The sequence below is a fragment of the Gymnoscopelus braueri genome (genome assembly GCF_963280865.1).
Source record: "Gymnoscopelus braueri genome assembly, chromosome: 14".
Classification (NCBI taxonomy): Eukaryota; Metazoa; Chordata; class Actinopteri; order Myctophiformes; family Myctophidae; genus Gymnoscopelus; species Gymnoscopelus braueri.
In genome coordinates this window covers 15,206,863-15,230,462 of record NC_137619.1, presented here as the reverse complement: position 1 = coordinate 15,230,462, position 23,600 = coordinate 15,206,863, and the positions used below count along the sequence as shown (strand labels likewise).

Here is a 23,600-nt window from a genome sequence, read left to right as displayed (position 1 = left end):
CACAACATTAAGATACCCATGTACCATGTATTTCAAAAACGTAAATTAAGTCCACAATCACAACACCAGAGGCAGCTCCACTGATCACGTCCAACCCAATTCGTTCTCCTGCTATGCAACAAAAATGTGGAACGCCCTACCAAAAGTAGTGAAGGAGTGTAAAACCCTACTCACTTTCAAAACTGCCCTAAAAAAATACCTTCAGGAAACTTCAATTCTAAACTGGAGTAAACTAAAAGTCATAACCTAGCCCCCCCACCCCCCTTGAACTGTTTACTGTACTTTTTCCCCCCCTCCTTACCTTTAAAATGTTTATATGATGTTCTGCATAGTAGTGTATATCTGTCTGTCATTTAATGTCTCTATGAATTGAGTACGTGAGGACCCCATTTGAACAAGCCATTTCGGCTTTTTCAATCCTATTTAGTTGACTTTGTATTGTGAACTGTACTTCCATGTGCTTTTTTCTCTACAAACTTCTAAATAAAGTATTCAATCAAAAAAATAAGGAATATGTACTGTAGGTGGAAGCAGGCACACAGACAGACAAGACACACAGACACACACGGTTTCATTGTTTCACAGAATATCACACAGCTTAGTTAGAATATACTTTACAAAACAATAAGCATTTATTCATCTGTCGCAACATCAGCTTACAATACAAAAAACAAAAGCACTTTTTCAACCATAAGCTTTGCATTAGTATACTTTACAAAACAAGTCCATATTCAACTTTAAGAACATTCATATAGAAAATCATATCCACTAACAATAGTGTCATAATGAAAAGATGATAATAATAATAATAATCAGCATAAAAGAAGAACAACTTGCATATGTGTATACTGTATGTCAGTGGTTCATCTTCAATAGGAAACGGTTTCATTCAGACAACTGGCCTTGGTGTAAAGTCTTTATTGTACAGTAGCTGTTTAGTATAGTGGTTCTCAAAATGGGGTCCGGTGAGCCCCAGTGGTCCTTGGGGTGGGGGGTTTCATGGGGTCCCCTGCAAAGTGATTGGTAGTTAGGAGCCAATTGGTAGTTAGGAGCCAAATAGACCCTAAAAGGTTGAGAACCACTGGTTTAGAGTGTGTGTGTGTGTGTGTGTGTGTGTGTGTGTGTGTGTGTGTGTGTGTGTGTGTGTGTGTGTGTGTGTGTGTGTGTGTGTGTGTGTGTGTGTGTGTGTGTGTGTGTGTGTGTGTGTGTGCTGTTGTGTTCAGACAGTTTGCAGCTGGTATAGCTTGGCTCCTCTCTTAAGCAGGAAACCCTGCTCATTCAGAGAACACACCAGACCTTCAAAATCCAACACCTGAAAAACACACAGCCACATGAACACTCAATAACCAAGAGTAATACTTTCAAACTCTTGGTAAATGCATGTAACTGCTGCCCACATGAGCATACCATTGTATAATGTTATCTCAGTTAAAGGGGTATTTCAATTTAAAACACTTCTGGGGTCATTTTAATAATAATAATAATAATATTAATATTAATAATAAGTTGATATTTGACGCGACAACCCTCCAGTCCATTGAAACTTCAAACTCCATTTTAACCTCATTGAAAACACAGCCCTGGTTCTGGTGACTGATATTTTCTTAATGAGTGAGGGGGCAGTGTATCTTTTTAATTACTATTTTTAAATAAAAATAGTGTAAATAAATTTAAAAAATAAGGTATTTGTGAATGTTTTATCGGGAGAAACACCATCATGGTCTTCTCAATAATAGTTTTGTTTACTTTAGATTCAATGGCCCTGATTCACTAAGCTGGTCGTAAATAAGGTGTAAATAAAGTTACTAAAGGAGGGTGTATTTTCTCTAAGCTAAAACTGACATGCAATTCAATAAAGGGTGTGTAAATCCCTCAAATGTGCAGATCACAGGTGTATGTCATGATGAATCCGGACGGCTGCCAGCTGGTCGTAAAATCTCAACCGCGTTCCCGAGAAGTTCATTTGCATTGTTCCACGCCCCTTTTGGCACCATAAAAGGCAACATGAAATGAAATATCCAACTTCAACTTCACCATGCTGAACAGTGTTTCCATATATCCGCTTATTATAAGCGACTTTGGGCTTATTTTTCTGTGAAGTCGCTTGTAGATATTAGTAGTTGTTATGCATACTGTATATAGGCTACAAGCAATACATTGTTTGACATATTTTTTCTTTTTTATATGTGTTGCAAGCTTTGATCCCTGGTAAGTCCTCGGAGCAGACTTGAGAAAGAGCGGAGCTTCTGCTAAAATAACAATAACACATTAGTGAATCAGACTACTAATGTACAAATTGTCGTAAATGCCGGTACGATCAAAATCTGGGCGTTAGTGAATCCGGCCCAATGACTCTTAAGAATACATGTCAACACACTATAATTGGCTTGACTTCTAAAAGCTCATAATATTAATATACAGACATCAATACTGGGATGACAGTTGGGATGTATGCGTGTGTGGGCGCACGTGTGTGTGAGTGTACGTTTGTGTGTGCGTGCGTGTGCGTGGCTGAATGAATTTCACTGTTTTACTGATACCTGTATGTTCAGTCTCTCGGCCACTGATCGGAGTTGCTGCAAGTCAAACAGCTTCTGATTGGTCCTCTGGGCGTGTGAATGCAGTGCGTTGACCAATCGTTTCGCAACACTCCGCTGACTCATGCCCGAGCCCAACTGAGAACGCTGGAAATCGAGGCCTCCTAAACCGTCTGAGTAGGTATCAGCTAAGCTACAACATGAAGAAAAAACATCTGAGTAGGTATCAGCTAAGCTACAACATGAAGAAAAAACATCTGAGTATGTATCAGCTAAGCTACAAGATGAAGAAAAAGCACATTGGTTTGGTGTGTAACTCAGTGGTTCTCAACCTTTTCAGGCCGTGACCCCCAAAAATTATTATATTTGAACCGGGGACCCCCCACCCTGACAAGCACTTGGAATTTGAGGCATTACATTTTGTTTGACTCGGTTCCACAGATACATATTGTGGAAAAAGCAGATCTACAAGCTTGTGCGAGCTTACAGATCGGCTATTTTCAAAGTTTTTTGCCAATGTTTGACCAGTATAGTTTGTTGGTTACTTTTGATGCAGTAATGGTCTTTTTTCTTTTCTTTTACGTTTAAAAAGGTCTTAAAGGTCCTTAAATTGTCACTTCAGTGTCATCTGGGGACCCCCCAAAAATTATGGGTCCCGACCCACAGGTTGAGAACCACTGGTGTAACTCACTGACTTCTTGTACTGTTTACTGTTCTATAAACGCTTGTGGGATTATAAAAAAAGAACAGATTTCACATCTAGAACCTAAAACTAAATATTTGCCTGGGACAATAGTACATTAAGGGAGCACTTCACCCATTTTCAACGTATCATCATATCTCTGCTGTCCAGCGCGAACCTGCTAACTCCAAAACTCTCATTGTTCAGGAAACGAAAAAACTAAATATACGTTTTTCAGGAAATGAAGAAAACCTTATATTTTTAAAACAAAGCAATACTGCCTCATCAAAGTTGGTATAGTGACTTTATATATTGTCAGATACTTGCATGTGTCATTATATTATCAACACTTTACCCAAATCCAGCGCAAGTGGAGTTAGTAGTTTCAGACGAGCAGAAATCAAGCTGAAATGGAGTTAGGAGTCCGAACAACAATAGCTCCACTCGCTGCTGAGGGAGAGGTTTCAAAAGGGTATAAATTCCCAAAAGCTACAGTAACAATGGATCTCCAAGCTCACAATGCATCACAACGTGTGAATTAATGTCCTGATGCTTCATGACACTTATTATATAGGCCTACAATAATAAACTGGACTTTAAATATTACAATAACTTCTGCAAAGAGGTAGTAGAACTAGCGCAACAGAAATGCTATGAATGCCTTTCTTCTTGTCACATTGCTCTCCTCATTAAACACTTCATAGATTTTAGAAATATAATTACTTGTTTTCATAACATTAGCGTCAGTGCTAAGTTTGATAAACAGGTACACTGCATAGTTTTAACAGACTACGGGGAGAAAAACCATGCCGTTTAGTTTGTTTACGTGGTACTCCTCCTCTCTGACTGCGCAGCCAGCGCGCTCTACTGTGTTGTGAAAAGGCAGCAGCAGAGGACAGGGAGGGAGTTGCGTGGTATTGACGGACAGTTTGAGGATCCAATGGAGTTGCTAGGTTTTGTCAGAGGCGCTTTTTAATACTTTTCATTGGTTCAAATGCTTTTATTTTTTTACACAGACGTAAAGGGTGTTCAATAGCATTGATCTATGAAAAGAAAAAAAAAACTGGAAAATGGAGTTAGCTGGTTCGTCCTGGACACCGACGATATATTTCCTCCTAACTAATGCTTATTAAAAATTGTACTATTTTTGTCTATTAGGTCTGTGTCGCAGGAGGGCTGCGGACAGAAACCTGTGTTTTTTTTTTTATTTGTATTAATGCAAGAACAATGGCTTCTATTTCAGCATGCTAACTTTCCACGAAGAGAAAAGCTGTAGTTTGGAATCCCAATTGATGATGTCACTGGTAGGCATGTTTCTGAACTGTCCACAGCCCTCCTCTGAGACACAGAGCGAGTAGACAGAAATGGTGCTATTTTATAATGAGCATCAGTGAGGAATTATATGAAGACACTGGGCAAGTTGTCAATACAATGCAATACAATACAACACAATATAAGTAAATTTTGAAAAAAGAAAAACAATTCTACCAAGATGGTTAGATGAATAGAACCATAAAAGAATAGGAGAATAAGAGAGATGGATGGATGGAAATAAACTCATACTGAACACACAAAAATACACACACTAGTTCTGTGACATGCTGTTATTACCTGTGTTTCATGATCTCCACCACATCTTCTGCATCACTCTTGGAAGCGGTTTCTCTCAGTTCCAACCTGGCTCTGGCCTATATGTGCGCACGCACACACGCGCACATACACACAAACACACACACACACACACAAACACCATCATCACCATCATTATCACGGCGGTCACTCGTAGTCGAGTAGGACTGTCCTCCATCTTGGTCCTTGTGGGTCTTCAGGTGGGCATATATAGAGGCCTGTTTTCACTCAAAACTAAATACAGTATCTTTGCGGTAAAATAGCCTATCTACAAGCTCACAGAGCGTTGCGATGTGAACTTGCGATGCAGTGTGAGCTTGCAGATCGGCTATATATATTCGCCGAATGTTGGCCCCGGAATAGGACCGCTAGGGTTTCATAACCGTTACCTCAGTCAGTCTGATCAGAGACTCCAGCTGTCGTGTGGTAATGGGCGTGCCGTCTGCAGACTGGGCCTGGGACCTGAGAGTCAGGTAGAACTCCTGCAGTGTCTGTGCTGCGTCCGCGGAGAGACGCGGATGGACGTACTGACGAGCGTAGCTGACGTATTTACGTAGCAGGCACGCGGGAATCGGGTCCACGGCCTCGGCGGCAGATATCTGTAAAAGTTTAATAAAACACAGATTGAGGCTTTTAAAACGTTGCTTTTATGAAATATCCGAGATCATTAGGGTTTTCTGGAGGTTTGAGCATGTATTCTATTGCTACCTAGACCACTTCAAATACAAATTTCATCTTAAAATAAATAATAACCGAAAATATTTTCGGTTATTATTATTAGATCCAGTGGTCAGGTAAGACACCTACTGGTTGAATATATGTACTGCATTTCCGTCTTAGAAATAGAAATTAGAAACCTGAGTAGTACAAAAATGTTACGGATTGCAGCTTTGAATACTTACAAAAATAGCCAATCTACGAGCTCACAACACAACGCGATGCAACATGTTGTGAGCTTGTAGATCATCTATTTTTGCGTTTTAAGAAACGATGGCGTGTACTGTTACGACGTTCGAACCTGCAGACGTTCAGACAAGGGGGCGTCCGAGGCCTCCAGCAGCACGGAGGTCTCCGATTGGCTGACGTCAGCCCTGGTAACCACTGCGCTGCTGCAGACTCCACCTCTCCCTGTCCTGGCCGCCATGACGTGCTCCGACAGGCGGCGGTCATGTGACTCGTCCGGGACGTCCAATAGGAGGAAGACGATGTCGAAACGGGAGAGCAGAGCCGAGCCCATTCTAGAGAATAGTGAATAGAAGAAGATGCAACACCAGCGTAGAGCAAGGGTTCCCAAACTTTTCAGGCCTTGACCCCCCAAAGTAATCATATTTGAACTGTTGTTTTTACAACAAAGGCTCTACAACAAAAGGCATGACTTTTTAATTCATTTGAAAACAAGGTAGGCGAGGCCTTAGGGCTTGTGAGGCACGCTCCCTCTGGCACACCTCACAAGCCTCAAGGCCTCGCTGTCGGCGTCCCTACCTTGTCAGGTGAGTGTCTGCCTCCGCTGAGCAGCCGAGTTGGCAAGCCGTGGTGGATGGAATAGGTATAACCAGGTGAACCAAAGCTAACACTCCCTGCGAGGGTCTCAGCCTGTCACAGAGTGGGGTTTTGACAGACTTAACTAACTTACTTTAGATTTTCCGAGACGGTCTTGGCTCTGTTGTAGTGTCCTCCGGTGGGGTTGGCGGCAGCTATCACCGAGGTCCTGGCGGGCAGAGACGAGACGATTCCAGCCTTAGCCAGACTCACCGACTGCTGCTCCATAGCTTCTAACAGAGCCTGCTTTTGCTGCCCCAACTTATCGAACTCATCAATACAGCACAGACCTGCATACACCAGAGAGAGAGTGGTGGGGGGGGCGGAATACAGATCAAGAATATTTAATATGTGACGTGTCACATAATGTTCTGGTGTCTTTACAGTAATATGGGTTATCCTTAACCCATTAAGACCTGAGGCAAGGACCCCCAAAATGATATATATTTGGCCGCAGATCTTAAAATGTTTTGTGCAAGGGACCCCCAGAAGCAAGATTGCAAGATTTCAAGAACACTTTCAGATTTTTCAAAAATGTAAAAAATAGCAGATTAGATCTGCTATTTTTGAATAGCAAACACTCAAATCTTAAATGACACGGATGACGAACCTTAACCCTAACCTCACAGGAACTATGCTTAAAGGTATCATGACATTCATTTTCACTTTTTTTATTTTCAATGTTTTATTTGGGGTTTTATGACCTCAATTACACCCAAAAAACCTGAACTTAAAACATTCAGTGGATTTTCTGTGGTCTGGGGTTTTCTGAATAATTAGGCTGAAAAGTAATCTGAGCTTGGCCCTTCGACAGTGAGGTCACTGTCGAATAATCCCGCCCACTCTCCTCCTCGCCCCTCCCCTCCCCTATCCTTTCCTTTGGGGGGGGCGGAGCAGAGGCGATGATTGACAGGCAAAATCCCTCACCAGCGACACCCGCAGGCAAAGATTTATTTTTTCATTGCAGTTGAAAAGGCTTTAGAAATGTGAGAGAAAAACACCTGCCATTGATCACTGGAATGGAATTTTCACTTAAAACTTTTTGTACACTTTTGAAGGACCAGGACAAAGACTTTGAATGTGGTGTAAAAGTGAATGTCATTAAACCTTTAACCCTAACCTCACAAACACTATGCCTAACCCTAACCTTAAAAGGGACATTTCACTTTCAAACATGTTTGGGGTCATTTTAATGTCTACTGAGGCCTTTGTGGGCACCCTAGACTGTTTTTAAGTTGCTTGATTCAGTATTTAGATATTTGATACTCATTTTATCGGACACGCCCCCTTCCTATACAAACCCATAGAAACTTCAAACTCTATTTTAACCATGATACTGTAGATTCATCGAAAACACGTCCATCCTTAGTTCTGATTACACTTTTTTTTTTTTCAAAAAACTAATGGAAAAGGTAATTGAAAAAGCACGGCCCCCTCACACATTAGAAGAACAAGTATCAGAACAAGTATGAGGACAATATCAGTTTTCGATTAATCTATCATGGTTAAAATGGAGTTTGAAGTTACAATGGGTTTGTATAGGAAGGGGGGCATGTCTGATAAAATGAATATCAAATATCTTAATTCTGAATCAAGCAACTTAAAAACTGTCTGGGGTGCGAGTAGACATTAACATGACCCCAAACATGTTTGAAAGTGAAATGTCCCTTTAACCCTAACCTTAACCTCACAGAAACTATGCCTAAACCTAACCTCAAAACCCTGTCCACCTGGGCGAATCACAGAGAAAAGAGAGGGTCCGAACACTAGACACTGGTCACGCCTCCGATTCCAGAATGCTGACCTGCTATGTACTGTATGTAAATGCCCACACAGGGGCAGCATTGTGCCGGCTTTGTCTGGTTCTGTATAAAAAAAGAAAAAGAAAAGCAATCCAGCATAATGATGGATCTTTTTTGCTGCAATGTTGCGGGATATCTGTATAAAAAGGGGCTACAAGCACACACACTCGCAGTGTCCATTGTTCCTACCTTGGTCAGCCAGTACTAAGGCTCCAGCCTCCAAAGCATAATCCCCCGACCCTGGATCTCTGGATAAACTCACAGTAAGTCCTACACACACACACACACACACACACACACACACACACACACACACACACACACACACACACACACACACACACACACACACACACACACACACACACACACACACACACACACACACACACACACACACACACACACACACACACACACACACACGACTAAAAACTCAATTTACTTCAGGTCATGTTAATGTCACATTCATATAAATAAATAACATAATATCAGATAATATATATATATAAAATACATATAATAATATATATAAAAGACAGACAGACTCTTATGATTATTGTAATTTACATTTTACAAAGCAGACGCTCTTAGACCCAACAGAAATATTATTACAACATAACTGCATTTACCTGATGTGGTGGTGCTGTTTCCACACACATAGATTCCTCTGGGAGCCACATTACATACTGCCTACGCACGCACGCACACACACACACACACGTGTACACACACACACACACACACACACACGTGTACACACACACACACACACACACACACACACACACACACACACACACACGTGTGTACACACACACACACACACACACACACACACACACACACACACACGTCAATATGATACCAAGTACAGTCAATACAGTATGCCCAACAATCAACTTCCTCCACTCGTGAAACCCTCCTTGATTAGCAACCATCAGGGGAGCGATCATACTGGAGATAAATATTCTGTGACTACTTGTAAAGGTTATAAAAATCGTTGGCAGTGGGTGAGTTTATTAATGTATATACTCTGGCAGTTAAAGAGTTAACTCATTCACTGCCAGCTCACCAAAAATGCACGCTTTTCTTACCTTTTCAACTGGTCACAGAAAATGTATATCCATTAAGATTGCTCGTCTGACCGACCGTTTGTAAACACAAACGGTATCAGTGTGCGTCGCCCAGAGAAAAAACAATCTAACTGCGACCGCCCCTTGCCTTGAAAATAACATGTCTCGCGAAATGCAGGGCAAAAAAAAGTCAACTCAAGATACAGCTGTTTTCAGGAAAACGCTAAACAGGAAGTGGACGGATGCGGAAATCTTCGGATGACGTGATCTCCGGATCCATACGAGTAGAGAATGAAAATGGTCACTCGGGTGCTAAAGAGCAGCGTGTGTGTAGTGTGCATGTTGAATGTGTACTCAGTGTGTTACCTGTAACATCTGACTCTTTCCCAGTCCTGGGTCTCCCACCACCAGGATGTGTGGGTCTGCTCTGACGGAGATGCCACTCCTCTCCATCTGCTTCTGTCTGCCTCCAAACAAGGCTAACGCTAGGCCAGCTTTCACTAGCTACAAACACAAACACACACACACACACACACACACACACACACACACACACACACACACACACACACACACACACACACACACACACACACACACACACACCAGGTTTAGGCTTTAACCCATTCAAATCGGGAAAGCATCTGTGTCATTTTCGATTTTAGCTATATATAATTTATATAGCAACGTAAGTTTTACAGAAAACTCTTAAGATTTAGAATCTTAATCTCAATCGTAGTAATACGTTTAATCCAATTTACCAGATGTCCATAGATTGCAGGGCACAGAGAGCTGAAACAGAAAAAGAAGAAAGAAAGAATTTAGAAGTTAGAATATGGAGATAGGAGGTTTCTGCCCAGTGGTGTGTTCTAGGTTTTTTCAGAGGGTATACCATAATTATTCCCACACGCATGGCACGTGCACATGCGTGGTCACCGAATGAAATAACCGCTCTAGTGTTAAAGGAGAATTCCGGACATTTTAAGTGTTGTCTTTGATGTGTCGTTACTCACCTACCGACGTAAAAAGTGGCATTGTTTTTTTCAGAGATTCCCCTGTCGTAATTTTTTCAACCCCCTCCGTTGTCATAATGGGAGCGCGTGGCTTAGGGAAATTCGTCTATTATAACCGATGCAAATTTATTTTTTTCTCTACTACTACTCATTGTAGAGTCTCATGATAGTCAAACATGCGCTGAAAGTTCCTGAGAGGCTAGCGCTACTGCCGAACGATTTAACACTGGTTGCTTGTTTCTCTCCAGAACCTGGCAACTTGGTGTTGCCAGGTAGAGAAAGAAATAACTTTGCATCGGTTATAATAGACGAATTTCCCTAAGCCACGCGCTCCCATTATGACAACGGAGGGGGTTGAAAAAATGACGACAGGGGAATCTCTGGAAAAAACAATGCCACTTTTTACGTCGGTAGGTGAGTAACGACACATCAAAGACAACACTTAAAATGTCCGGAATTCTCCTTATGAATTACTTCGAAACTCCAATGGTCAGTGGTCGTTATCACCTCAAGACAATAGTCACACATCACCTCGGACGCCACATTATCACATTATATAATATATAATGGCTGTTTGAACTGAAGTCTACATTATTGCTGCGCCATGCCCCTCCTCCCGCATATCAGAAACGCTTCCTCGGGCGGTTAATGGACGGTATACAATTTGTTTAATATTTTCTTGAACAGTATACAACGTATACGCGGTAGAGCACACCACTGTTTCTGCCCGACAGCAACAATATTATGGTTCTATACAGTAGTAACACATGTCTTACTGTACTACAAGCCTCAGCAGGTCAGGCTGGGACTGGATTTCCTGGATGGCGTACAGCTCCTTCAAACTAAACTCCTCCCCTCCGGAATGACCTCCAAACGACCCCGAAGCACTTTCACACGACTCCCCTTTTCCTCCTGCAGCCGACCGTGGACCTAGAGATTAAAAAAACGAGGATGCTTTTGACACGGGGATATTAAACCAAGCACACAATACTCAATACTGAAATAATAGTTTAGAACACAATTAAATGCAAACTTTGCCAAGTTTGAACATAAATCAATTGTTCTGATATGAGGCGATCATACATAGACATACTGTATATAAACATATCAGACTGTTGAACAAAGCATGACCTGTCAATGAACAGACACTGCAACTAGTCCTCACTTTCTCTCTAGTCCACACTATCTCATCACTTTCTCCTCATTGGCTGGCCTTCGTAAAAGGCCAGCCTAGACACATTTTCAGAATGCTTAATTATAGAGCTTCAGCTGATAAATTAACTACCGGTACATGTAACTAAAGACATTGCGAAAATAATCATAATGCGGCATCCTGTAATGACTGTCAGATCTTGTTTGCCATTCCATGCTGCACAACTTTGAAACAGCACTTTAAGAAACACTGGCCCTCATTTATCAGCGTGGTGCAGACCAAATAATGGGCGTACGGCGAGATCACCGCAACTTTCTGCATTTATCAATACATCCTGAGGTTGGCTTCATCCTACCGTACGCTGAGATCTCACGTCTGGTAGAGAGCAGTTGTTGACTTTGGCTGCGCCCGTTTATTCCATTCTAGACCTGCGGAGCAGCATTGTCATCTGGACACATAATCCACTCCTAAATGTATATCTACACTAATAAATAATCCCTGTGAAGATATAACATTTTATAAAGTAATTTAAACAAACTGCTTTAACAGTCATTCGGTTAAGCTTGCAGATCTGGCTGCATTGGCTATTTTAAAATAGCAGATCTGCAAGCTCACAACGGGTCGCATCATGACGCGCTTGTAGATCTGCTATTTTCAAAATATACGAGCGCTTCTGCGAGCGCATTTTCGGGACTCCCGAACATCTTTTCATGGACAGCGAGGTGTACAAACTTACAGTAGCTTGTCCTATGGTATGGAGTTATGTCATAGAGAGTTATGAAGACTACAACCTGGCTGGGTTAAGGATATAAACCAATCTCTTATTAACGTGGCGGCACGGAATCACTGCAGCCTGCCCGAGTCTGACTGCTTTATTTTAGTGTAACTTGAACGCGCACTGCTCGGTATGGGGTAAATAAATGAATATGCAAATGTATTCCATTCATGGCGATGTGATTGGTATCATAATATGTCATTCATGTAGGCTACAAGCCTACGTGACAAAGATTGTACCTCTACGGATTACATGAAAGACACAGTTGGGCGTGTGTGTGTCTGTGAGAGAGAGAGCGAGAGAGAGGCGTGTGCGTGTGTGTGACTTGACAGGCAGCGAGGTGAGGCGAGCCGGCGAAACTCTTTCTTTTCGGTTCTTCATGTCGTAAAATCGGGGTGTTTCCAGAATATTTAAGGGCGTGTTATTTAAATGACGCTCGGTTTCAGCCGTGACATTTATCAAGGCTCCGACCCAATGTACGCTAGGATCGGCTGTATAGGATCCGTTGATAAATGTGACTTCGACGTTGGTGTACGGCCGAATATATGGAAAAATATACGGCGGTTTATACGCTCCGTTGATAAATGAGGGCCACTGTGCCTGCTGCATCACGTTATGAACGCACCTGCATATGATGGCAATGTTCTTAATACAATGCCTGCTTTCACATACACTATCTGTATATAAGTATATCTTTATTTTTCTATTTAACCTGTTTTCTTATCTCTTTCACTTTGCTCTCTAATAATTTCACCCACTGCTTTACTTACACATGTAAACCTGTAATGTGACAAATAGAACAGATTCTGGTCCAGTCTGGGACAACTTTCCCTATGTGTTGTGTGCATTTCTCCAGTAGAATCTGCAGAGTGTACCTCCGTGCTGACAGTGGTTTGAGCGGGTGCAGTTTCCCTTTAATGTCCAACTTCATAAGAAATTCCAAGCAACCATAAAAGGTCTAAAAATATTGAAAGCTGAGGATTTATTGACAGACAGGTGACGAGAAGAGGAGAGGAGAGGAGAGGAGAGGAGAGGATGAGAGGAAAGGAACACAAACCTTTACTGTTGCTGACTGAGTTGGCTTCAATGTAGAGGAGGAACATACACTGGTCCTTCTTTCCCTTGGAGCTGCCTGCCCACACAGCACACAGCATGTGTTAAATCAGTGCTTCTTAAACCTTTTCATGTCAAGGACACCAAAATTCATGTAAATTTAGCCACGGACCCCCATCACAACCCCATCACAACGCCTCGCAATGCGATATTTGGTGATATTTGAGAATTTGGCCAATGTTAGATTTTTTAATAGTATATTTTGTTGTTTACTTTTGACGTACAAATGGTCTTTAATATACATTTATTTTTCATTTTAGAGGTATTAGAAAGGTCTTAAAAGTCCTTAAATTACCCTGTATACACTTACACTGTATGTTGGTTTGTTTACTGTTGAGTGAGAAAACAATGTTACACATTAAGCTAATCATCCGGGGACCCCCCAAAAAAAAATTGGGGACCCCCCTAGAGATCCCGACCCACAGTTTAAGAATCACTGTGCTAGGGGGTGAGGAGGAGTCTGAAGAGGTGACAAAGTATGTACCGTCGTTGGTGACTCTGACTATCCCCGTCACCGTCACCGTGTCACCGGGGACGCAGCTGTCACACAGGTCGGAGGTCAGGTGACACTCTACGGTGCGCGGGATTCGTCCAGCCTCCCTCCGCTCTCCACCAATCAGCTCCTGCACCCTGTGTCGGCATGGAAGGTAGACTCATGGACACTGAAATACATAACTGGTAAACGGAGAGACATATAGTATGAACCTGTGTGTGTGTGTGTGTGTGTGTGTGTGTGTGTGTGTGTGCATGGACTAAAACAAAATACAATCTCACGACTGAAAGTCCTAATCTGCGAGTCGTGTGCAGTGTTTCATAAACAAGCAAAATATGTAAAATAATGATTATGTTTTGGTAGCCATACAGAAGAAATTACAGATTGATGCTTTAACCTTTGCTTTTATGAAATATCCGAGATCATTAGGATTTTCAGGAAGATTGGATATGTATTCTTGCTAGTTTGAACACTTCTTCTTTAATCTTAAAATAACTAATTACCGAAAATAGGCTATCTAAGCTTATGCGTTGTAGACGGCCTATTTTCGGTGAGTGAAATGATTCCATAGAAGTCATGCTGACTATATGGAATCCAAATGACTGAAATCAGTGGTAGCGACTGAGAACTTTAATCCATGTGTGTGTGTGTGTGTGTGTGTGTGTGTGTGTGTGTGTGTGTGTGTGTGTGGACCTACTTGATGGTCTGCCAGTCGACAGTGTGTGTGAGAGGGGAACTTCTATTGGGAATGAAGGAACGGCTACGACACTCATGCCCGAGACACTAAGAGCACACGCACACACATACACACAAACAGAAAATAGTGAATACTACACAGCATGCATTCAATCCTCTATCAACTGCATGCAATAGAGTAAGTTAACTAAGTACATTTACTCGAGTATAGTACTTCAGTACAATTCTGAGGTACTTTAAAAAAAAAAAATCATACTTAGTTTCTTTTTTTTACTTTATACTTCTACCAAAAACTACATCTCAAAGTCAAATATTGCAACTTTTTACACCACTACAATGACTTGACAGCTTTGGTTACTAGTTACTTTGCAGATTTAGATTAGTAATACAAAAACATACATTCGCCACATACATTCGCCACAAGCTCGATGTTACCATACGCTTTTAGATCTACCACTTCCCCCCAAAGAAGTTTAACATATTGCGAAAAATGCGAATACTTTTATTGGTATTGTAAGTAAGTATATTTTGATTCCAATACTTTTTTTTACTATTACTCAAGTACACAATTGAATACAGGATTATTAAAGTATTTTTTTAAATTGTGGTATTGCTACCTTTACTTATTTTAAACGCCTGAGTACTTCTTCCAACAATAACTACATGTATTAAATACTCTATCAACTTCAAAGCATGTATTAAATCAGTGGAATTATTTATGACATTTTTTATGTGTTTTTATGGAAGACACAAAAAAGGGGATATTTACTCGTGACCCATAAAACCGCAACCGAAACATGGGTCACAAGCCACTGTTTGGGAAACAGTGTATTAAATCATGGCGTGCGTGTGTGTGAGTGTACACATGTGTGTGTGTTTGTGTGTGTGTGTGTGTGTGTGTGTGTGTGTGTGTGTGTGTGTGTGTGTGTGTGTGTGTGTGTGTGTGTGTGTGTGTGTGTGTGTGTGTGTGTGTGTGTGTGTGTGTGTGTACCTTACCTTGGTGGGCAGCGTGTATCTGCCATGTGGGAGTGTCACAGCCTGTGTGTGTGAGCACCCCTGACACCTGAAGGCCAGGCGAGCACACAGAGGTCTGATGTTGCTCACTCTGACCACCGTGCCCCTCACGCACACGAAGTGACCAAACACACTGGCACGCAGCGTCCGCAGGGCGGTCAGCGGCTCGTAGTTATACAGCCTGGAGAGACAGGAGGAACAGACAGGGAGAGAGAGAGAGAGAGAGAGAGAGAGAGAGAGAGAGAGAGACATAGAGCATTGCTTCTGAAATGTTTTCATGTCAAGGACCGCCAAAATAATATGTATTTGGCCACGGATCCCCATCTGAAAATGTTTTGCCACAGAACCTCAGAAGAGAAGATTTGTGTAAAAATAAAAAAAAGATAAGATACAAAAAAAGCAAAAAACAATTTGAAATATTTTGAAAAACAAAACAAAATATGGTCTGTCGGGTGGAAACCTCATATGTCCAAAACAGTTACTTTTCAGTATTCAAATTCAAAACCAGCAAAAGTAACAGATCTACAAGCTCGAAACGCGGCGCGTTTTGACACTAAACACTAAAAGTTAGAATATGGAATATGGAAGAGGTTTCTGCCCGACAACAACGATATAATGACATGGTCAAAATAGGGAGGCCAGGTAGGAAGATGTTAATTTGTGCGAATGTGTAGGTTTGTGTTTCACCTGGCACTGATGTGAGGTATGCTGATGAAGGGCGTGGCTTCAGTTAACTCCTCCCCTTGCAGCTCTGCAGCCTGTTTCTCAAGGTCTGAGGTCAACACCTGAACACACACACACACACACACACACACACACACACACACACACACACTTGAATTCATTTATTTGGATCTGCACAAGAAGCGCAAGTCAGAAGACTGAAAACCAAACACTGGTCAGAAGAAGGTTACATTATGGTCTAACCAGATGAAAATGGATGCATGTGCTTATTAACACACAGAGGGAAAAGAAGATAACATAGTGATGACTTAAATGAGTAAAGTGACATAAGATGAGTGCAGTTTTACTACTGAAGGATATGAAACTTTGTCTTCCCCAGATAGAAAAACTGTCTATAACAACTGAAAGGTAGAAGAATATTTGTTTGTTTTTTGCCATCCTCCAAACTGCAGTCCATGGAGCACAATTTTATGAACGTGGCCCAGACACCCAAACGTAAAGGAGGTCGTATTTTTGGTACTCACAAACGGACGTGCAATTCACAAAGGGGTTCGTATATCCCAGAGACGTGCGTATGACCAGGTGTAGGACCTGATTAATCTGGAAGGCTGCATCCAACAGCATCCAACTTCAACGTCACTTTGCTGAACAGTGTTGCCATGTCCGCTTATTATAAGCGAATTTGGGCTTATTTTTCTGTAAAGTTGCTTGTAAATATTGGTAGCTGTGGGGTGCGTTTTTTTTGGGCTTGTTTCTAAAGTGTAGTTCATTATTTGGGCTTGCTTCACAATTGTTCAATTATTTTAACCGGTGGTTCTCAAATATTTTTATGTCATGGACCCCAAGTTAATATGTATGCTAATTTATCCCTATAAGCCCCAACTAAAAATGTGTTGTGCCAGCTGGAGCCCCTATATATATATATAGGTTTACAGTTCTCATATGGCTAGCTTCTTTTGGGCTTATTTTCATAGACCTGGTTGCTTATTTCTCTCACAAAATCTGGCAACACCAGTGCTGCAGGAGTTTACTTTAACGTCTCGTCCAAACTTACAGATGTCGGCCGCATTGCCTTGACACTGACAGAGAACTTGAACATCATTCTGATCTGTCTGGAAGCGAGTCCCACTATTGCACGATGGAGCTGAACGTAATGTGTAATGTTTACAAGGTTTAACCCCGCCAGCAAATAATAGACTAATAACATGGAAAGGATATTTTATAAGCCTTTTCTACTGAACATTGCTGATGATGTTGAAAATAAATCCAGGGCATACAAGTGTAACGCTGCTATCCGATTATGGACCAGAGCTTTGATTACTTATTGATTAAATTAAATATACAGTAGCCTAGCCTACAGTATTATACATTAATACCGCGGAGCGGACACTGGAGGTGCATCTGTGCCTCTGCAGTGACATGGCATCATAGCCGATTTTCATTATTACGTGACACTTTAGCTGAGAGGGCCCGCTTGGCCGACACTGGCAAACAGGCTGAGGGACCTAATAATTCAGCTCTAAATGCAACTGATAGCCTAGAAAATAAATACAAAGCAGTGGAATCTACATCATGTCTATATTATGCATAGGCTACAAGCAATACATCGTTTTAAAAAAAAATATATATATATGTGTTGACAAAAGTTGGCCACACACATATTTTATTTGAGGTTTGCCACTGTTGTAATTGATTTTGGCATGAAGAATAAAGCATTCTAAAGACATACGCACATTTCAGCCCTGGTAAGACAGCCTTGGGGTTGACTTGAGAACGTGCGCACCTCACGCTCAAAACACGGACCAAAAAACATGAATGAATCTGACTGCAGGTGTAGGATTTGTCTTAAATGCCGGTAAGTACAAAATATGGTCGTAAATCGCTTAGTTAATCGGGGCCAATAAGTTGACAGTTTCATCCTAAGGCCATAATACATTATACCAAAGGCAAAGGCTGATATTGTATGAGTTTGGAAGTGAAAGTGTCCATATAGAGATCAAACGGGCAGCCTATTTCAAGAATGGTAACTGTTTTACTAAATGTATTCATGAACAATATCTGGGGTATCCTACCAATGCGTGCGTACCTGGTTAACAGCCAGTCCCAGACAGTTGAGGATGTTGTCTGGCTGCTCATTCAGCTGTTTGGACAGTTCTGGCAGCGCGTCGCACACCAACATGTTCCCTATCAGGTCCTGGAAATCCACCAGCACACTGCCCTGACGCTCTATCTCATCCTGTCGACATTTAGAACAGTGGTTTACAACAGTAGTTCTCAAAAATAGCACGTCTATAGCACATCTGCTATTTTGTCTTTAAATATTGAAAGTGTGAAACACAAATCTTCCATTCTGGGGGGTCCCTAGCAGGAAACAATTTTAGATGGGGGTCCGCGGCCAAATACATATCATTTAGGGGGTCCTTGGCACGAAAACGTTTGAGAACTACTGATTTAGAAGGCATTTGTAGACTCGGCCTCAGGTCTTAATGGGTTGATAAAATATAACTAGTACATCTGCAGGAGTTGGAGGTGGTCTCCCTGCTCTTCCATTGAGACATTTATACCCTGGTGTCAGGTAGGACACCTACTGCCTGAAGCTCACAAGCACAAGGTCTCCCTGGGGATTCCATCTTGGAAGAGCAGTAAATATTTGGTCTCTCATGACAGGAGACACGGGTATATATTTGCGGTAGGACATGAAACTTGCAGAATGCAGCTTTAACAAGAACATGATTAGTTATTTATTCATTTTCTATTCATATACCGTAAATGTCTTTTTTCTTTTCTTATTTTAACAACACAGTTATTGTGCTGACTTACAGAATTACAGACTCATGGCGGCTAGCAGACAGACAGACAGGCAGGCAGGCAGACAGAGACACACACCTTGTCATAAAGGTGAATCTTGGAAGTGAAATATTTTTCAAAGACTTTGATCTTCTCCACACATGGTGCGCTCTCAATGAAGCCTGCACAGAAACCAAACAAATCACACACATCATCATCACCACCATCAAAAGACTTATTCACACACCACAAAACCAGTGGTTCTGTTGACCCTGGAGAGGTCGTTTTCTGACCCGATCTACAAAATCACTTCCAAAACTACGTTCAACTCTCCTGTGGGAAATATCCCTTGAAATGGTCGAGACCGATATATTCACTGTTGGACAGAACCTTGCTGTAACTCTATATTTCAACTTTGTTATGTTTTACTTTTTTCGTAAATAATGCCCCAACGGTGTCACGCAAAAGCAAAAGTAGTGACGGAAAATAGCCTATATTGAAGCTGAGAAAGTGTCGGGGTGAAAGCTAAATGCCCAAAAATAGGGACACCAAGTTGAAAGTGGTTAAGAGCGTGGATGAAGTGGAAATAATGATGGAAATATGACATTTCTGTTGATTTTATCCAACTGTTTTCGCACAGATGAATGGAAACAATTGTTCTGGTTATGAGAAATAATTGTGATAAGCTCAGAATAATTGCGATCAGGCGTAAATTAAGTAATAATTGTGACAGGCCCAATGAAGGGCTAGTGTACAACACATTCAGTTATGCCAAATGACATCCCTACTATATGAATACACATTAAGATGCTCATATAGTCTCTGTCAGGTGGAAACCTCACATGTCCAAAACTGTTACTTTTCAGGATTCAAATTCAAAAACAGCAAAAGTAGTAAATCGACAAGCTCAAAACGCGTTGCTTCGCGCTTGTAGATCTGCTACTTTTGATGCTTTTGTGTGACGCTGTAGTATGATCAAGTAGTAATTTACAAAAAAACACTAAAGGTTATGGAGATAAGAGGTTTCTGCCTGACAACAACGATATGCAATAGTGTCCACTTTTTACTCCATGTCACTTGTGGATGTACCAATAAATTACACTTAAGGGAGCTACAGTACAGTGTGCTGACCTTCTTTCATGTTTTTATCACTGGTTACTGTCGGACCTATCTGCAAATTATAATCAATGATGTGAAGAATCTATTAATTCATCGTTTTGCATTCAATTATTCAACACAATTATGTAGACTGTTAATCTTGAAAGAGCATTTTCATTAATCATCTTACTAGTAGTTTGGTTATGGAAAATGCGATGTGGTGGTTTTGTGGAAATTACTAAGTGCAAGTACTGCATTTTATTAGATTTTATTTGACCAACTATTATATCATTTATCATATTTGTATATACATTTGTAAACAAATATTTTCCTATTTTTGTATTATTTCTTTTATGCTGCTAAGTGGAGTGGATTGCTGCCAAACTAAGTTTTGATGTGTTTTAATATGCAAGGACAATAGAGCATCTAAACTAAAACTAATCTACCATAGTGATGCAGAAGACAACATCCACACACAAACAGGTCGACAGTACCTTCAGTAAAGTAGAGGGCCCATCCTTTATAGGGACACAGCCTGTCTAGTGTGGACTGGCACACACCTAGAAGAAGAGGGTGACAGAGAAGGAGCCAGGCAGACAATGTACTTGTGACAATCTTCATGTTCTTGATACCATGAACATCAGTGGAACTGAATTAAAGCCCTTAAAGAACCTTGAGCCCTATTTTATAAATTGGCTATTAGAAAATTGCCGATCACGAAACATTGTGAGAAAGAGATGTGACATGCTTTACTTCATCTTTAATGACATGCCCAAATAGGGACACCAGGGTTAATGTGTTTAACAAGATCATACAGCAACAGAAAATAACTATTCAGGTGGGTTGCACATTTCATCCAATAAGGAGAGAGAACCCCACAAAGATCATCAGTTTGTGTTTCAGTCTATTCATGTATTCAGGCGTTCCTCCTGATTGGTTATAATTGTTATCCTGACCTGAAAATGTACTTTCTGCCTGTCACTGAACAAACACTGGGAATACAGAGCTTTTCGACACTTGCATTAACAAAGAAATATCATTTATTTTAATTTCAATTCACTAGATAAACACAACACTTATGCCATATCACAATATTACAATATCCCAAATCCCAGATATCTAGTCCAATCACAATATCAATGTATCATATATTGATACATTGCCCAGCCCTAGCAACAACTGTGGGAAGGCTGAACTCACCTCGCTGACTGTTGAAGTATTGGCCACCACCTCCTCTCCCTCCTCCTCCACCACCTCCTCCTCCACCACCTCCTCTCCCTCCTCCTCCTCCTCCTCCACCACCACCTCCTCCTCCTCCTCTCCACGGTCTACTCCTCCCTCCTCTCCACTCACTTCCTCTCCCTCCGCCTCCTCCTCCTCCTCCTCCTCCTCCTCCTCTCCATCCTGCTCCAGATCCTCCCCTCCACCCTCCTCTTCCGCCCCCATTCCTCCATCCTCCGCTCGAACCCCTCCACGTCGTTGAGCCTCTCCTGGGCTGCTCTCCGCTCATCTTTACCCTGAGAGGAGAAAAGAGGAGGCGAAATCAAAGCAGAGAGTCCAGGATGCAGAAAGGGGCTGATGGGGGACGACAGGGGGAGGACGAGAGGAGAGTGGGAAAGAAGGACAGGATGAACGAAAGAGGGAGAATGATATACAACAGTTTGAAGGCAAACCTCACTCAGTCAAGTGTCGACTTATTATCCTAACCCACCTACTAAGGCCTATTTCAAAAATAGCAAAGTGTTGTGTTTGTAGATCTTTTATTTTTTGAAATGTTCTGAAATCTTTAGAAAATGTTCAACTGTAATGACTTATCCAAAATAGGAAAGCTGGGTTTTAACTCATTCCCTGCCTAGAACGACTAAAACGACTTTTGTCCTTTAACCCCCTCTGCCAAGAACGACTAAAACGATTTTTTTTTTTCTTTTTTTTTTTTTTTCTTATTTATTTATTTCTTTTTTAACCCAAAGACCAAGGAGATATGATTTGTTGAAGATCTAGACTCCCATCCACTTCCTTGTTAACTTAAAACTTAAACATTTTTTATCTTGGCTCCTGAGTACTTTTTTTTTTCAATGAAAAATCTCTGGCAGTGGGCAAACGCAAAAAAAATTAAGTTCTGGCAGTGAAGTAAGTGGTAATAATAGTAATACCAGTACAACTATTTAGGCAGTTATCAGACGCTCTTATCCAGAGTAAATATAGCATGAACCCTGGTCAACAAATGACAGGGTAATGATCATGTAAAAAGAAAATGTGCTTCAAAGAAACTAGAATACCAGGCAAACATCAAATCGATCATCTATCTAAAACAACAGGTAATCTAAATACTATCCTTAGTAATGGAGACTTCTTTGAAGAGCTGGATATCCATTACTTGTACTCTTAACTCTTATCAAAGCCCCTTTGTGGAAGACACCATTCTTATTACTTTCTTATAACTAATTAAAACTTGCTATGTGCATGTATAATAGGGAAAGCTGCCAGATTTCAGCATGCCACAGACAGTAAGGTAAATAACAGCACACAGTATCAACTCAAACTGAGTAAATATCACTCACTTTGTGTACTGTGTGTGTGTGTGTGTGTGTGTGTGTGTGTGTGTGTGTGTGTGTGTGTGTGTGTGTGTGTGTGATTGATTGATTGATGTAGTTTATTTAGTAAGACATGAGAATAGTACATGACAGTACATAACAGTACATGGAAGTACAAATTCACAATACAAGGTCTACTAAACTGGAACTCTCATTAAGCACTAAGCTTGTTTAAGATGAGAACCCCATGCACACAAATCATGATGTCATATAAGAGGCAGACAGATATACACACTACTATACAGAATGTCATACAATCAGCTTTCAGGTTACTGGTATGAAGAGAGAAAAAAATAAATATATATATATATATACAAAAGAGTGTGTGTGTGTGTGTGTGTGTGTGTGTGTGTGTGTGTGTGTGTGTGTGTGTGTGTGTGTGTGTGTGTGTGTGTGTGTGCGCGCACGCACGCGTGCGCGTGTGTGTGTTCATACCTTTAGTCATTTAATGAACACAAACAACAAACACGTTGATAAACTCATTTGCGGGATTTGACTTATTGTGATTGTAAACAAACTTCCCTCCAACGTCGCATGCATGTGACGTTGCTGCGTCCTATTGGTTACGCAGGGATATGACTTACTTGCGTCCTATTGGTCGCAGCGATATGACGTTGCTGCGTCCTATTGGTTACGCAAAGCACGATGCCCGGCTGCGTTCCATTCCAAACTCAACAACACTTCCTCTAACCTCGAGTGGTTCCAAGTTCCAACCAGCGTTGCCATGTCTGCTTATTATAAGCGACTTTGGGCTTATTTTTCGGTAAAGTTGCTTGTAAATATTGCTGCGCGCCGGGTTGCGTTTTTGGGTTTGTTTCTGAAGTGTAGTTGCTTATTTGGTCTTGTTTCCTAATGTTGTTTAAACCAGTGGTTCTAAAACATTATCATTTCAAGGACCCCCACATTAATATGTAT

At 41.2% G+C, this 23,600-nt stretch overlaps 1 protein-coding gene across 1 annotated transcript; it reads right to left on the bottom strand.

Moving 5' to 3' along the window:
* Positions 1-648: 648 nt before the first annotated feature.
* mcm8 (minichromosome maintenance 8 homologous recombination repair factor) lies at positions 649-23,411 on the bottom strand (the record flags this gene model as incomplete). Its single annotated transcript, XM_080449599.1, has 22 exons — positions 649-1,312; positions 2,541-2,730; positions 4,831-4,907; positions 5,238-5,447; positions 5,867-6,086; positions 6,482-6,677; positions 8,379-8,459; positions 8,822-8,882; positions 9,632-9,769; positions 10,027-10,057; positions 11,055-11,208; positions 13,264-13,338; positions 13,804-13,949; positions 14,510-14,595; positions 15,505-15,703; positions 16,210-16,307; positions 18,293-18,442; positions 19,093-19,175; positions 20,586-20,651; positions 21,292-21,375; positions 21,445-21,608; positions 23,377-23,411. The coding sequence occupies 22 exons, from the start codon at positions 23,409-23,411 to the stop codon at positions 1,220-1,222; spliced, it is 2,637 nt and encodes an 878-aa protein (XP_080305725.1). The 3' UTR covers positions 649-1,219.
* Between the last annotated feature and the right edge of the window lie 189 nt (positions 23,412-23,600).